Here is a 17,735-nt window from a genome sequence, read left to right as displayed (position 1 = left end):
TTGTTTTGTTTTTTTTGTTTTGTTTTGTACTAGGAATCGAATTCAATACCTTGCACTTGCCAGGCAGGCGCTTGTGCTGCTGAGCTATATCCCCAGCCCTCAAGTTATATTTGGACTAATAAGGGATTTAAAATTTTAAAAATGTTTTGGATTAGGCACTATAACATGTGGGAGAAAAAGAACATCCATGTAGAATAACTGTTGTGGGTGTTACTTATATAGTGAATTATTTCACTAAGTGTGTAAATGAAGATGTCAGTCATCAGAGTTGATTATATCCTGGGTGGTATGATACAGTTTGCCAACCAAATAAAACAAGGGGTGTGTGTGTGTGTGTGTGTGTGTGTGTGTGTGTGTGTGTGTGTGTGATAGATTTAGACCTCAGTAAATGGTATGTAAGCTTATATATCCGTATGTTTCTAATGTTAGAAATTTATTGGCTAATGCCATTGCTGCCTTATACTGATCCCTGTTCTAATAATGTATATGCACAGTTACACTAGAGATCATAAATCAGTTTGTAAAATAATGAACTGTTTCAGTGAGGTAAGATGATTTGCTCTCATTTATCATGGAGTTTTTGAAAGTTTTATGCTGGCAGCTTACAGCTGAAATATACACTGAAATCACTCATTGTTTGATTCTAAAATAGACTTACGGTGGTACATAAGAATACATGAACAATAGGAAAAAATAAAACTTAATGTAAGGATATTTGGCCATGGGAAATACAGTTTGGATAAATATGTAGGTAATGGTAGGACTGATAGCCAGAAGTAGTTTGTATTTTCTGGATGTAAACCACAAATTTGGCCCTAGGCATTTCTAGCGATCAACACAAAGGAAATAGGAGTGTGTACCTGATTCTCAGTACACACAACACGAACTTCTTGATACTGAGACTAGAGGGTAGTGTACATGTTGTAGTGAAAAATGCCTGTCAATATAAACAAATTCTGTGGGCTGTTGTTTATGACACCCCTCAAACTAAGCCAGTGGCATAAAACCAGTGCCCAATTAAGTAAATTCTGTTCCTTAGGGATCTAAATTATTCAGTCTAAATGCATAGCTTTCTGGCCATCCGTCTTAATCCAAGGGTACCTTTTAAAGATTATTGCAGCAGACAGACTGTGCTGCTGCCTTCTGCAGGACTTCTGTTTATTTTAATTGTAGGTCATGGCACAAGGTATTTTTTTATGTTTTTAGGATGGGGATATCTTAAATTGCAGTGTTACACTGTTTAAGTGACAATAGTTAATGGAAATTACATACATTGTGCTTCATATATGTTAATTGCTTTACAAAAAGTGAGCTGATTTGGACCTTCTTAAGTTGGTCCTGTGTGACAGCAGTTTGATTTCAGTTGCTCTTCACCAGTGCTTTTACTCTTTCGTGCTGTTCGGACTTCCTTAGGCACACAGTGTCATCTTCCAATTTGAGCAAATTGAAGAATCTGTGATAAGCCCCTTTTCAGTTTAAGTTCAGTGCTTGTCTTTTCCTTTCTCTTCTCTTTCCACAGCTGTCAGTTAGGAAATGACCATCTCCAAAGTGTATCCTCATGTTCACTTTTCTCTTACATAAGAATCTTGCTCCCTTACTTCATTCAGCTTTCTGTATCCTCTGTCTCTGCTGGCACTTTCCTTTCTACTTTGTGTGTACAGTCAGGTATTCTTTCCTTTCATTGATTAGTAGTGAAGTTTGTTTAGGAGTCAGTATTGATTAGTAAGCAGTAAAAAGTATGGTCTTTGGAGCCAGGTAGACTTAGATTTTACTCTTGCCCTCTCTTAAATTAGCTTTAGTTTTTAAATCTCCTTTTCCAGCTGCTTAAATTTCCACTTAATTGTTTATTGCTTCAATCCTAGTATCTCTGCAGTGTACAGACGTATACGTGTATTATATGTGTATAAGATATGTAATGCACATATACTTTTTTATCCCCCTCTGACCTGACATCAAAGCTGTCTGGTAACATCTTATATATGACTTCAGAAAGGCTGTTGTAATATCTCTGCAGGTATTTGCTCCCTCACCAGGGAAGAGGTTGGAACTAACATCATTTCTTCGCATAGTGCTTTTTTTTATTATTGTTTTTTACATAACATACAGTAAATGTTTTTTGTACTGGATATGACATATTATTTATTTGATGCCCTGTGGTAATTAAACAGCTTGTAATTAAACAGTATGACAAGTTCGTCACTAAGGAATTGCTAGAATCTTAAACAGTGATCACTGTGACGTTAGAATGTTGTCTGGTTCCAGAGTGGGTGTTATTGTATAGAATAGCTCTGTGAAAAGGAAGTGTATTGTGAGCTACATAAGTAATTAAAATTTTTCTAGTAGTCATGTTAAAAATTTGAATATTTGCCATGAATTTTATTAACATATTGTATTCCCCCACCCCCCATATACAAGATGTGGTATTTTAACATGTAGTCACTATACAAAAGGTTTTGAGATACTTGACTTTTTCTCCTGCTGAGCCTTTGGGAGGCTAGTGTATATTTTATAATTAGGGTACCCCTCTGTTTGGGTTAGTCATACTGCCGGTGGGTGGTAGCCACATACTGCTGCTAGCCGCTATGGCAAGTAGAAGTGTTAGAATAGCAGGCTCCAGGATGGCTTGCAGGAGCATTTTGGATATTGTTCCTGGAAAACTGTAATAGAAAGGTGCACGGAGTATCTGGTAATTTATGTACTTTCTATAATTTCTTAACTTTTTCAGGGTAAAATTACCAAAAGCCTCATTTCTCTGTGCACAGCCTGACTGGGGAAATACTAGCACTCTTTTAATATTAAAAATAACTTACTCTTTCTTGTCCTTTGTATCAAAAATTAAATTTTTTTTGTACTAGGAATTGAGCTCATGACCTTGTGCTTGCTAGGCAGGTGCCATGCTGCTGAACTATATTCCCGGCCCTAAATAACTTCTAAGACTACTACTTTTAGATTCATGATTTATTTTACTTTTAAATTTTTTAAAAAAATTTTTTTGTCTTTGAGACAGGGTCTCACTCTGCAGTTCAGGCTGGCCTTGAGCTCACTTTGTAGCCTGGGCTGGCCTTGAACTCCCAACATCCTCATGCCTCAGCCTCCTGAGTGCTGGGATTACAGGTGTGTGCCACCACACCTGGCTCATGATTTATTTTAGATGTCTGCCAGTTAAAGAGCCATTCAGAGTGATTTTAGGAGGAGTAAAAGAATTTGGTTTTTGTTAAGCAATTGGAGCTACAAAGTGGAAAAAATAAGGTCCTTTTCTTTCTAAGGTCTCACAGTAGTGTTGTAATCAGTTGATTATGTAAGAGAAATTTCTTCCAACCAAATGGGGAAAAGAAATACTCAACAGCCACATGGGTGCTTGGGTATGGTAACAGACCCTCAGGGAATATGTTTGTGTAGAGTTTTGAAGGCTTCTTTGGAGTGGGCTGGGGTGGCAAGTAGGCACAGCGTGTTTTGGCAGAGGGAGTGGAGTGTGTAAAGACAGACCTTGAAGGGCAGGTGTGTTGGGTGCACACAGGCTGCCTGCTCTGACGAGGCTGCGGTGAGTGGCTCTGATCTTAGATTGGAATTGTTCTTTTTAGAAGATACTCTCATTATTAAGGGAGTGTGTGAGGGGCAGATTTGAAAAACAGAAGGAAGCATGATGGTTATGTAAAGTTGAACAAGTAAGAATTGGTATCTGGTCAGAAGTGTTGGACAAGGGAGGAGTCAACAGTGCTACCTTTCTTTCCCATTCTGTTGAGAAAAAAATTTTTTAAGTTTCATTTTAGAGTTGTTGAGTGTATTTTTAGAAAATCTGACTGTGGAGCTCCACTAAGACTTGAAAATAAACATTTGGGGTTTACAGAAGAAGTCTGGGGCTGGTAAGCCAGAGTTGAGAATCATAGCATTTGCAAAAGGGAACTGGGGAACTGGAAGAGAAAGAACAGGATGTAATTCTAGGGGACTTCAGCAGTTGTAACTAGATGATACCCGTAGAGGTGCAGGACCCAAAATAGGAGAATGAGATCTAGAAATGGGAAGCCTAAGGAGAAGTCAGGAGAGAGTTACCACAAAACGGGAATTTAAGTAAGAGAGTGCTAAGGATATAAATTCCGCTAAGTACAAATAAGGCAAACTCTTAACAGTAAGGATTGAATTTCATGGATTATTGGCAGCCCCATTAAAGTAGCTTCAGGTCAGTGGTAGGTGCTGGCCGAGTCAAGACTGGTTTTTTTGTTGTTGTTGTTGTTTTGTTTTACATTAAACTACACTCAAGCTAGTAATGCTGTCTGTGTTTTTAAAGGACTGTAAATAACAAAAAGTCTGTAGTAGAGGGATTGCAATGGCTTTTAAAGCCTAAATATTTATTATCTAGCCCTTTGCAGAGAAAGTTGACTGGTTTGGCACAAGTGAAAGAATATATTACTGCTCTTTTTCAAGATGTTTGACAGGAAAGAAAGGAGGTAGAAAGTGCTTTTTGTCAGAGAGGAATAGAGAGAACTGAGCAAACCTCAACCACATGGGCTTGAGGGAATATTCGTAATGTATTTTAGGTGTAACACATTACCGTTACCTAAAATTGGAATGCACTTGGAGCACATCGATTTTCTTCTTACATTGTAGTATAACTGCTGTTTGTAATATAACTGCTATTAACTGGGTATTGGGCAAAGCGATATGTTTAGTTTTACATTTATTTTCTGTTTTTGATTATAGTAGAAATGTTAGAAGGCACCTTTCCTTCTTTATTAATCCTCTTTAGGAATAGTATCTATAAGAATATGGATTTTGAACCCTTTTACAACGGGAAATCAGTGTGAGTATAGGATTATCATATGAAGTACTGTATTCATCAGTATGTTGCTTCTGTCTTTAGTGTACTCTTATGTAAATCATTTTCCAGTGTTTAAAAAATACTCTATTGAATTTGAATAATCTGTTCATGGTTAAGCATTTTAATCTTATTAACATTAATATTTCTTAATTTTGTCTGTTACCCTATATTGTAATTTCCAAATACTGAATCCAAATAAAACATTTCTACATTGCCATCATTTCTCAGTTTTTTTCCCCTTGTTTGGTTCTTCACAGCAAGTATGTATGGAACATTAACTTAAATGCATGGTATTATCATTATCATTGTCATTGTTATTAGAGATAAGATTTGCTTATGGTCTCAACTATAGACACAAATAATTGTAAAACTACATGGTAAATTTTAATATGGTTAAATTTAGATTAAATACACTGCAGTATTTTTAGGGAGACCTTATTCTGACTGTCAGTTCGATGTGGGTAACTTCAAACTTCTGAAAGATTCATCATGCAAATTCCCTTTGAATGATTTTTAAACTGTCAGGTCAGAAAAATATTAAATTCTGAAGCAACAATTTCATTATTTTGCTGTTAATTACAGCAAAGGAAGATGCAAACTGCGCAGTGTGTGACAGCCCGGGAGACCTCTTAGATCAGTTCTTTTGTACTACTTGTGGTCAGCACTATCATGGAATGTGCCTGGATATAGCGGTCACTCCATTAAAACGTGCAGGTTGGCAATGTCCTGAGTGCAAAGTGTGCCAGAACTGCAAGTAAGTTTCATTTTCAACTCAAAGGTGTGTATCGAGTTTAAGAGAGACCATATCATGAAGTGCTTAAGGTTTATATAACATGATAAAAACTTGTTCGTTTTGCAGCTATGTTCATATAAACTTACTTCATGCCTTAAATTGTTGGATTTTACTAACCCTTCTATTATTTTGAAACAGGTGTAAACAAAGCTAATTTCAGTAATGTAAATTCCTCTTATTGGTTAAAAGGCTAATTTAAATGTACCAACAGTTTATAAATTAATGACATTAATGATTTAAACAGAAGAGTAAAACAGTTTTTCTTGAGATGAATTGATGAGGAGCTTTAATAGGAAAATGAAGTTCTAACTACAGAAATTAATTGCTAGAGTTGAAGCCCCCAAAATGTGTTTGAATTTCTATTGCAGGAAGAACAGTTTCTATTAAGACTACTGTTGTAATAAAATCTTTTTATCTATCTGGAAAGTCATCTACAATAGATTATAGTTAACCATAATTCTAAAATATGTTGTGTGGCATTTAAACATTTGTCAAAGGGTAATCTTTTCCTGTTTGCTGCATTCCATCCCTTGATCTTTTTTCCAAGTATTTTCTCTGACCCCTCATTCATGATTCTGTAACGAGGATAGTAGTTTGGGGATGTTACCGGCATCGTCAGCAATCTTAAAGCTGTTTATAGGCCGAGAGTTTTTGTGGTGAGGAAGAAATTATGCCCTGCATTGCCATCCTCAGTCTGCTTACCAGTTAATTAAGTGATAGTACTGAGCATCTATGTCAGAATAAATCGGACCATTTGCCTGCCTTTTTGGTAAAAATTAAGTAAAATATCAGCAGATCCTTACTTGGTGCCTTATATTTTTGCACTCCGTTTCTTGGGAAGGACTAAGAGAACTTGAATAGAGTGCCTGTCCTCCACGATCTTTCCATGGAGCTGAAGAGATATAACATGGAACTTTACATGTACAGTTGTTGAACGAGTGTAACTGACCCATCCCCTACATATCCTAGTTTTTCTTTTCCCCTCCTCTTGAATTAAATTCTTAGTATTTGAGAGTGGTTAATTGCCAAGAATTGAGACAACAATCATGTTGCAGGGCAGAGGCCCAATCTTTGGAGCAAAGAGTGTTTAGAGAATGCTTTAGGTTTTCAGCTGTAATTCTTAAGATGATTTTTCTTAGTGCATATGGTTTAGCAATTATTGCTTAATAAAGTCTAAGTTGAACTGGCATCATATTTAGTTTTTAAGGAATCTTTGCCGGTTATTCCTACTTTATACCTGAAACTCTCCGTAAGTCTAAGTTGTTAAGAGTTCTCACAGCTAGGCAACAGTAGCCTGAGTATAAATACAGATCTGATGCCAAATGTGACTCTTACTAGAGGACAGTGTCTCTCCAATTCACAGTATACCAGGATTTGTTCCTTTTGACGCATTATCACTTAGCAGTTACAGCCCCTTCCCCAACAAGGGGATGAATATTAGACTTTTGAAAAGTATAGATCAGTGATAGCGAACTTTTTAGAAACTTAAGCGCCCAAACTGCAACCCAAAACTCACTTATTTATCTCCAAGTTCCCACACTGCAATGACACCCGAATGCTTGGCTGCTGGCGTGGTCCTGTGGTAACGTGGGTTTGTGCCATTGGTTTGGCTTGGAGGAAAGCTTATTTATCTTGTCCTAACCTCTCCTCCTCTACAGGAATCTTAAAATGACTAAAGCAGGTTAAGCACAGGTGATCTTTAAGGATAGCTCTTTGGGTTCCTGTAGTAGGGGTTACCTCTACATTGTCTGTGCAGAGACAGATACTGAGGTGTCTGTGCATTGTGATATTTCCACAACTGATTCTTTTCGTGAATACTTGTGTTACAAAATGTAAAATTAAAGATATGGCATCATTAATGCTATCTTATTTTTTAGACAATCGGGAGAAGATAGCAAGATGCTAGTGTGTGATACGTGTGACAAAGGGTATCATACTTTTTGTCTTCAACCAGTTATGAAATCAGTACCAACCAATGGCTGGAAATGCAAAGTAAGTTGTTTGTTTTTTAAGAAACCTACCCTCTGTATGTTTTATGTAGAGAGAAAATTGGATATTTATTTAAATCTATACATTTCTATCAACTTCATTTAAAAATTTTTTTTTAATTTTTTTTGGCTTTTTTTGACAGAGTTTCACTATGCAGTTTGGGCCGGCCTTGAACTCACTTTTTTTTTTTTTTTTTTTTGGTACCGGGAATCGAACTCAGGACTTTGCGCTTGCCAGGCAGGCGCTTATGCCGCTGAGCTGCATCCCCGAACCCATTTTTTAGCCCAGGCTAGCCTCGAACTCGCAGCAATCCTCCTGCCTCAGCCTCCCAAGTGCTGGGATTACAGGTGTGAGCCACCATGCCTGGCTACAGTCAACTTTAAAAAATAGCTCTATTGATGTGTAGTTGGTACACAACAAACTATACATATTTAAAGCCTAAATATCATCTCTTGATAGGTGAAACTATCATCCCTTTCAACATAAGAGGTATTGTCATCATCCCCAATAGCATCCCCTGGTGCTGTTTGGGGATCTCTCCTTCCTAGCTATTGACACCTTTCTCTGGTTTTCCTAGGGAATCCCTTTTTCACTAAAGATTTAGTGTTCATATTTTAGCATTTTGTATAAATACCATCATATGGTATATGTTCTTTTAAAAAGTCTGGAGTATTTTATCAATTTTCTTGAGGTTTATCCACATTATTGTACTTATCAGTAGTGATTCCTTTTTATTACATGTGGTGTCAATGCCACAGTTTATTAAATCACCTGTTGGCAAACACTTGAGTTTACAATTTTGACTGTTACTAAAAGATGCTGTGACCTTTTAACTAACATTTTTATGGTGCTTCATGAACAAAATTAATTTTGCATTATTTATCAGTCTTCCCAAAAACCTTCTAATATATGTGGACACTGAAAGAGATATATTTCAGAAACTGTTAATTTGTAATTGGGAGGTAAAAGATATGTTTCTTTTTTATTTGGCACTGGAGATTGACTCCCAGGGCTTTACACATAAGACACAGTATTTGATGGAATAGCTCTTAGGTTCCTTACAGTTATTTTATAGCTATAGATAACTATTACACATGCATTAAGTATTTGGATTCGCATGTATAACTTTTGGGTTCCTCTTCCGCACTGGTCGTTTTAAGTAAGTGATTATTGACTCAGATATTTCTTTGTTAGATGCTGTCTGAAGTTCTTGGGTTTGAGATTTGGATAGGATCTATAGTTGTCCGTGTCCCCCGCACCTGTTAATTAATATATCAGGCTTTATACTTGGTAGGGTTTTTTTTTTTTTTTTTTTTTTTTTTTTTTTTTTTGAGATAAGGTCTTGCTGTATAGTTCAGGCCGGTCTTGAAGTCATGGTGATCTCCAGTCTCAGCCTTCCGCTACTGGGGCTACAGGCGTGTGTCACCGTGCCCACCTGGGAAACTTGTTAAGATCTATTTGCAGTTACTATTACTTTTTCCTGGTTATTCTTTTGGTCAGTGATTCCCCCTCCCTCTTCTCCCAGCTGCTTTTGTATGTGCATCTTGATCACCCTGAGATGTGCTGTGCTGGTCAGAAATTCGCTGAGGTTCTGTCGTGAGTTTCAGTAATTCCTGTAGGTTGGCTTACAGCTGTCTTTAGCAGAGTTTGTATAGCAGCAGTAAATGACAACAGATTTTAGGATATGTGTACACAGAAGCACAAAGTATTTGAATTTTTAAGTGAAGATGGAAGGTAAGAATCTTTAATTCTCAGCTAACTCAGTATATATTTTTTTCTTCTGGGAAGATTAGTATTTATTATTGCTTTCCCTTGAATGTTCACTAGAAGGTGGAATCAGTCCTAAAAGAATGCACTTCCTTTGAAACCCTTACAGGCCAATTAGCAAATTCTAGATTGAGAGTTTGTGAAGGCTTAATGGGTAAGGAAAGTACCCAGATTTACTTAACAGTATTTGTATCTGTAGAATAGGGATTAAAATTTGGATATCTTGTCTTAAAATGTAAGTGCCTTATTCTAACAGCTTGTCTTGTTCTTTGTGGCATCATGGTGTGTATATTTATTTGAGTAACAAGGACTTTCTCTAAATTATGAAGTACAGTATTTTTTGGTTTAGTTTTCATTTCAGTTAGGATGTTGGCTCCAAAAAACTCAGGACTCCAGACCCATAGTCTCTCTTTTCTCCCCAATGTTGACTTCAGTAAGGTTAATTTTAAAACAGTGCCAAACAGAATTTATAAAGTATAATGAATTAAAATATATTAATGTAACCTAACAAATAATTTTGCTTTGAACCTAAATTGCTGAGATTGGATCTAATTTATTTTCTCAGGCCTAGTGCAGTGCTTGAGCTTTTTCTTTAGTACTGCTGATGTAGAGAAGCCTTTTCCCTTGGAGGTGCTGGAGATTGAGTGCAGGGTCTCAGCCATGCGAGACAGGTACTTTACCAGGAAACCACAGGGAGTGTGTTTTACGTAAGGTTTTGTATAAAAATAGTATTGATAATACCATGCCCTTGTTTACTAGTTTGGGTTAACCAGCCCTGATGGTGCCAATAGGCGGTCTTCGAACATTACATTTAATAAAATGTTGCCCAGCTTTGTGAAGCCTGTATTCACAGGCTCACCATTGTGGCACAAATGAAATTTGTAGTAAGTGGGGTGTCAATCTTGTTATTTCCAAAATACTTAAGTTCCTCACTGTAACTTGCTAGTGTGCTGTCTTCAGAGTAACTTGGAGGTAAATACGTACAAGGCCAGGAACACGCTGCTTGCTCTCTGAGTTTACCGTGTGCTCTGTGGATTATGACGCTGGGGTGCATATACCTGTGCTATCCAGACATCTGCTTCCCGCCTTGATTTTCCTGTGTGGAAATCTTCCATCTCTGACAGCATTTGGGACTAACATAATAAATATAAATACAAATGCTAGATACAAAATCTGCATTGCAGTACTCTTGACAGTCAGTTAAATTTTATATTTTTAGATTAGTATTGCTATGAAAGATTTCAAGGTCGCAGGAAATTTCTCCCTGCAGCCTCACATTGTTGTCCCAAAGGCACAGAAACATGCTTCTGCAATACAACCTGTCCTCTCAGGCCTCGGTCTCCCCTTATGTTACCTCTGCAGGTGTCACGTTTGCGGCATCCTCCTCCACAGGTTAGGCTTCTCTGGCTGTTCCCTCGTGAGGCTGGAGAGCCGACCTCGCGGGGCAGCGACGCCTGGAGTCCTGCATCCCACACCCCCTGGAGAGGCGTGGTGCCCTGCTGGCCGACCCAGGTGGGCGTCTCTCTGCAGAACTGCCTCCAAGCGCCTTTTTGGTGAGGAGGGCACCTGGCTGCAGGTCCTGAGGGCTGGTAGGAGAGATGAAGAGGGTCTGCATCTGCGCCTCCTTCGCCTGGAGGACAGGCACCTGGTGCTGCAAGCAGCTTGTGGGGCTCTAAGGCGTGTGCAGCTAGTTCCCAAGGGGAGGCCAGATGGTGGGAGTTGTGGCCTGCGGCCATTTCACCTGGGGCACCCAGAGCCCTTCGGTAACTGTGCTCACGTGTGGCGCCGGGAGGCGGAGCCAGCGGGCTGAATGAAGAAGGCTGTCCAGGTCAGATTCTTCAGTTCCGTCCCTGGCCAAGTCTGAGGAGCAACACTTGCTGTTGGATCGGTATATTTATACTTCCGTATTCACTGAATGTAGTCATTTGTCTCTGCTTGCCTCTGTACTTTTTTTGTTTTTTGTCTTTTTGAGACAGGGTCTCCTGTGCAGTTCAGGCTGGCCTTGAGCTCACTTTGTAGCCCAGGCTAGCCTCTAACTCGCAACGATCCTCCTGCCTCAGCCTCCTGAGTACTGGGATTACAAGTGTGAGCCGCCACGCCTGCTTCTCTTTACTTTCAGAAATACGAAGTTCAAAATTAATTCATTTTCTTTTCCTACGGATTTTTAAGGCTATAAATATACCTTTGGTTGTAACTTTGGTTGCATCCAAATGTAGTATAATTATAACCTTTCTTTTTGAGTATTTGTAACTTTATATATGTATATCTCTGACCTAGTGCCTTTTTCTTTAATATGGATATACTGAAAGATGTTAATTTTAGCTTTAATTGCATTTAGAGAGTTTACCATATGTAGGTTTTAAAAAACAATTGCTTTGATATTGGCTTTTTAAAAATGTAGCATTTGTAATTTCACTGCTCAATGAAGAGGTTTTCAATCTTTTTTTTTTGGTCTTTGAGACAGGGTTTTGCTAGGCCATTCAGGCTGGTCTGGAACTCACAGCGATCCTCCTGCCTCAGCCAACCTGGTGCTGGGATTACAGGCGTGCGCCACCACAACCAGCTTTAATTATTTTTGATGTGTTAAATTGATTTAAAAATTGATAAAACCACTGTAATTGTTCCGATCTTTCCTTAGGAGGTCTTACCCTGCTTTTATTTTCATGGCTGCTACTTAGTAAAAAGGTAAAACCAGTGTTCATATAGTGTGCTTTTCTTTTAAAATTCTAAGTGGTACTTGGGGCTGAACCCAGTACTTTCACACTGAGCTATGTCCCAGCTTTTCTAAAACTTTGTTTTGAACAAGGCCTTGGTAAATTTCATAGGCTGGGTGTCAAATTGAGATCCCCTTGTCTCTGTCTCCCAGACTGCTGGAATTAGAGGCATGTACCACTACACTCAGCTTGCACTTTCTTCAGTATAAAATCACTCTTTCTCCTAGATAGCTTACCCCTTTGCTGGACCTGGTGGCGTGACTACACAGGCTCTTTTAACGTCTTTTTACTTTGGCTCCTTCTTTGTTGTTTTGAAGGTTTAATAGAGCTGTTTAGATTGTTGATTGTAATTGAAGTGCTTGGCTATTTTAAGGCAAACTTGTTCCTTTACTTTTCAATTTTTCTGTTCTTTTAACTTCCTGCACTGATTTGTAGTTCAGATCTTTATGAATGTTAGTTGTTTTAAATGTTGAAAATATAAATATTTTCTCCTTCCTCTATTCATTGCAGATACTTCTCTTTTGCTCTTCTTTTGATTTGGTGAAATGAATGTAGATCATAAACCTGATCGTATTTCTTTTGCAAAAAATATATTTCCTCTGTTGATTCCAACTTCACTTTCAAGTTTTTGGAGTAATGGTTATGATTACTTAAAATTTTTTTCCCGTTTTCTGAAACCCATCATTTCTGAGAGATTGTCCCCTTCTAACTGATATAGGAACTTACTAATCATTTTATCCAGAGCTGTTCAGTTTATGGTACCATAGAAGAAAAGTATTACCCTTTTTAAAAACATTTACTTCACCAAAATTTTTTTTTTTATATCTGCCTGAAAAGTTAGAGATCTTTATTTTTAATTTTTGGGTTTGCTTCCAGAATCTAGCTACTAATGCTGTCCTACACTGATTAATTTGTAACCTGGTCATGTTGACCACTATCAGACCCATTTGAAGGACTGGAAGAATGTTTTTGTTGCTGGTGGTTTGCTTTAAATACAGTACTTGTCTGCATTTTACAAAAATATTATCATTCTTTATACTCTCTTTAATAATATGTAGTAATTGCTCAGTAGATTTTGTTTCTTGCTCTAATTCATAATCTTACGCTTTTCGTTATCTTGGAAACTTTCCGTAGAATGTACGTTTTTCTCAGCTTGTCCCTGGACTTCCTTTGGTTTACTCTTGCGCATTGCTTTCTGAAAGTGTGCTGTTCTTTCAGAATGACAGAATTGTGTCCAGTATCACTGAGAACACTATTGGCTACTTTTAAAATTCTCTTTGATGTAGCCAACAATATATAATGTAGTGTTTCAGTGCTTAGGCTGTTAAGTGAAATTCTGGCTTTTTTCATTTACTAAAGGTACACTCTTTGCCAAGTTACTAGATTTTCCTAAGTCAGTATGTAGAATGTTTTTTTTTTTTTGGTTTTTCTCCGGTACCGGGAACCGAACTCACGACCTTGCAGTATGTAGAATGTTAAGAGTTCTACCTCCCAGGGGTGTTGGAGTTTGTTCAGGGAGGTGTGTAAAGTGGCCAGCATAATGCCTGCAGTTAGTGAGTGCCCACATAACTCCGAAGTTTGAAAGGGAAGTCCGTCCTGTGAGCTGTTGAAGGACAGCCTCCTCTCTGATCCTCAGTTCTCTTGTGGCTCTCTGGAGTCTGTGTCATTCATGGATTTAGCACGCAAGGGCTTACACTCTGTGGCATCACCGGGGCAGGGGCTGGAGACACTGGGGGAAGCAGGTGTGCGCTGACCAGTGCCAGTCTAAATGGCTGCTCCCCGTGGGGGGGAGTAGTTGTTCTCTTATAGGTCAGTGATGGCCAATCTATGGCACATGTGCTGCTGTGGGCTCTTTGCATCATTAAAAGCTCTAAAATGTTTACCACCACTGCTGTCTTCTGTGTGCACCATCAGTGTCCAGCCAGCTGCTTTCTTTTTCTCCAGGATGCCTGTGCTTGATATAATATGTGTGAAAAAATTTTTTATTTGAAAATAATTTTAAACTTTAAAAGATAGAAGGATAAAAAACATGTCCATCATGCCAGTTATTTAGAGTCGATTATTGATAGGGTTTTTAGATGCTGTCAGTGACAGCTCTTTAAATTGTCATTATACATGTCTTTTCTTCCAGTGTGTCAGTGTCTGTTACAATGGTACCCGCCTCAGTTCACAAACTTTAATTCTTTCTATGGTTTTGGTTACAGACTGAATTGATTACAAACCAAATCAAATTTCCCCATAAGGTCCATGTTGAACCTATCTGTTGAAGTTGATGGTTTGTGATCAGAATCATGAAAAGAATTAATTTCGTGAACTGAGGTATCTCTATTCTTACCCCCACCCCATTTAAGAGTAAGTTACACACATGGTACTCTTTTTACTTTAAAATTTCATTGTGCATTTCTTTGTAATAGGAATGGTCTTACATAAAGCATTGTTGTCAGCTTTGTAGATTTACATCAGTACAGTATTTTCATCTAATCTACCCTTTATATTTTGTCTCTTTCAACATAGTTTCGATCTTCATTTCTGAGTGAAGCTGATTTTTTTTTTCCCATAGGATTAAGCATCAGTTTTTATCCTTTTTGTGAATTTTCTACATTTTGACCGCTACTGAAGAGTTAGGTGTTTTCTTCACAAGTGAAGAGTTTTTCATAAAATTTAAGTGTATGCAGCCTTTATGTGTTACATGACGCAAATTTTTTATTTGTCCTTTGTCTTTATTATTTCTGCCATGCAGAAGTGTGTTTTTATGTAGTCAGATTTACTAATCTTGATGGCATCTGGATTTTTTTTTGAGATGGGATCTCATTATGTAGTCAGCTGACCAACTTGCTGTGTGGCCCAGGGTGCCATAGAACTCATGATCCCGCCTCAGCCTTGCAAGTCCTGGGTTAAACTGGAGGGTACCAGCACACTTAGCTGCTTCTGGATTTTTGAGTCATAATTAGAAAGCGTTTTTTCTATGCGTTCTTAAGATTATATAGCAGTTATACATTTGCATTTTTTTGAACAAGGAATCGAACTCTAGACCTTGTGCTTGCCAGGCAGGCACTGCTGCTGAGCTACATTCATGGCCCCATTTGCATTATTTTGTATATAGTAGTGCCTCAGTTTATGAGCTTTACTTGTTTTATGATTTCGGGGATGGTGGCCATGGTCATGTTCGTTATTCAGTGAGTTTGCTAACCAAAGCAAAATTTTGCAGAATGGTTCTGTTTGCTAACTGAATTGTTTGTAAACTGAAGTGCTTGTGAGCCGAGGTCTTACTGTATTTACAGCTCTGATCCATTTACAGTTGGTGCTTGTGCATGGTATATCTTTTTCCAATTGGCTATTCAGTTTTCAAAAAAAACCCATTCATTAAAATGACTGTCTTTGCCCAGCAACTTGAGATTCCAGACTAGAATTTTATATTTGGTTGGAATTTTCTATTCTGTTCATCCATGTAGTCCTGCACCAGCACCTTACTGTTTTAAATATAGAGGATGTGTATCTGGTGATGTTGGGCACCCTTCAGAGCTTTTCATAGCTGTTCTTATGTATTTATTTTCCCTTAGGAACTTTAGGATCAATTTATCTAGCTCCATTAAAAATATCATTGGCATTTCTTTTGGGACCCCATTAAATTTATTGATTTAGGGAGAACTGGCATCTTGAATAAGACTCCCTAACCCAGAACAAATGGGTGTTTTTGCATTTGTTCCTCTAGTCTTGTGTCTTTTGAGAATGTTTTGTAATTTTCATCTGTAGATTTTGAACATTTCATAAGTTTGTTACTCTATTTTGTTGCTGTTATACATGATATTTTCTTGTATTTTTAAACTATCGTTTGTGTGAATTCTACCAATTTTTGCATCATTTTATATACTGCTGTTGAGTAATTTTTCTTCTAATTTTTAATATCTTAAATTTTATTAGATTTTTCTAATTAAACATCCTTTCATTTCTTAACAGATTTTTCTTTTTTTTAAAATTTTAAAAATAAAAGGAGGAAGACATTAAGACAGACAACCTTTTACAAAATAGCAAAAGAACAGTACAGACAATACAGAGTTACAAACAAAGTGATAGGAAATTAACAATGCTTGTTGTATTACATATTGATATTTTCAAAGGGGTTTCTCATGAAAACAAATAGAGACATACAATATTGATCAATCAAGGACTCATTAACAGTTTCTTTCAGCAAAGAAATAGAAGACAGTAGATCAACTATATTAACTATCCTGTATAAACATACATACAAAATTTCTCCTTCTTTCCCTTCTCTTTTCCCACATCCCAGTTCCCTTTACCCTTGAGCATTTTCCTGTCATTACACAATGTCTATCATACCTCCCAGTTTAAATTAACTCCTTCAGGTTTTACACTAGTGAAGCAATGCGGTGTTTGCACATGCAGGTCTGATTTATTTCACTTATGAGTATGGTCTCTAGTTGTGACCATTTACCTATAAAAGCCTTGAGTTTATGTTTCTTTATAGCTGAGTAATATTTCATTATATAAAAGTCCCACAATTTTCTTATCCAGTCATCGGTGGATGGACATTTGGGTTGCTTCCACAATTTAGCAATTACAAATTGTGCTGCTATGAACATAGGTGCACATATATCGCTGTGTTACGATGTTTTTAGATCTTCTGGAAAATACGCAGAAGGGGAATAGCTGGGTTGAATGGGACCTCTAGTCCTAGTTTTCTGAAAAACCTCCAAACTGATTTCCATAGTGGTTTCACCAGATTTTTCTTTTTTTAAAATTACATTTATTGGTACATTTTAGGTATACAAATGATCACATTCATCATAGGAAATTTGTACCTGTATGACATAACTTGATTCTATTTTTTTCTCATTCCACTACCATCCCTTAGCCCCCACCTCCGTTATTTACAAAAGCTTTGTTTCCGTTTTTCCTTCTTTTTTCAACATTTTTTCTAATAATCATATACCCTTATATTTCTTTTATAAACGCCAATGGGCATATTGTTTTCTTAATGTGGTATTGGAATCTGTTTGATAAGATTTGATTTAGAATTTTTCTATTATGTATGTATATCCATGTTTTATCTATACGATTAACAGATCAGTTGATGGTTTTTGCTAGTTTTCTCTTTATCTGCCATGTGTCCAGTATTTTGAAGCAGGCTAGTGAATAAACACAGAAAAGATTTTGTCTGGCCTTGGGAAGGTGTTGTACTTCATAATCATTTCCATTTGGGTTCAGGTAGAATAATTTTCTATTGGAAAAAAATATGAGGACCTGTCATTGAATTTTGATGTGGCATTATTACCTTCACAGTTTGAAGTACCAAGTTGCATCAGATGGGTCATATTCTTTTGTTAGCAAGAGTTCTTGTTTTTAGTTCCTAAGCTATCAAGAAGAAAATGGAATACTACAGCAGCAGCATCTTGATTTCTCCAGTAGTGGGTTGAGTAGATGTATTCCATAAAATTTCTTTCCTGATTTTGGTATATGGTTCATTCTGAAGTTTGGGGTGTGGTGTTTTTCATTTCCTTGTGTCATGTTAATGTTTTCCTGGCTCACCAACCACCCCCCCCCCGCCCCATTTACATTTTTGCTGGAGGTCTTAGTGCAGATTTTGTGTGGTGAGACATTCAAAACAAATTGCTTTTTCAAAAGCATATACCTTCAG

At 37.4% G+C, this 17,735-nt stretch overlaps 1 protein-coding gene across 3 annotated transcripts in view; it reads left to right on the top strand.

Moving 5' to 3' along the window:
* Kmt2c (lysine (K)-specific methyltransferase 2C) overlaps positions 1-17,735 on the top strand; it is a gene marked incomplete at its 5' end in the record, with an annotated part of 175,128 nt that overhangs the window by 57,699 nt on the left and 99,694 nt on the right. For all 3 annotated transcript variants that reach the window (XM_013504579.1, XM_013504577.1, XM_013504578.1), the window contains 2 exon segments: positions 5,399-5,570; positions 7,487-7,601. In XM_013504579.1, coding sequence (XP_013360033.1) covers positions 5,399-5,570; positions 7,487-7,601 — 287 coding nt within the window.

Source organism: Chinchilla lanigera, unplaced genomic scaffold (assembly GCF_000276665.1).
Source record: "Chinchilla lanigera isolate Chin_1 unplaced genomic scaffold, ChiLan1.0 scaffold00090, whole genome shotgun sequence".
NCBI lineage: Eukaryota > Metazoa > Chordata > Mammalia > Rodentia > Chinchillidae > Chinchilla > Chinchilla lanigera.
Note: the sequence above shows the minus strand (reverse complement) of the source record. Positions and strands in the feature narration are given on the sequence as shown.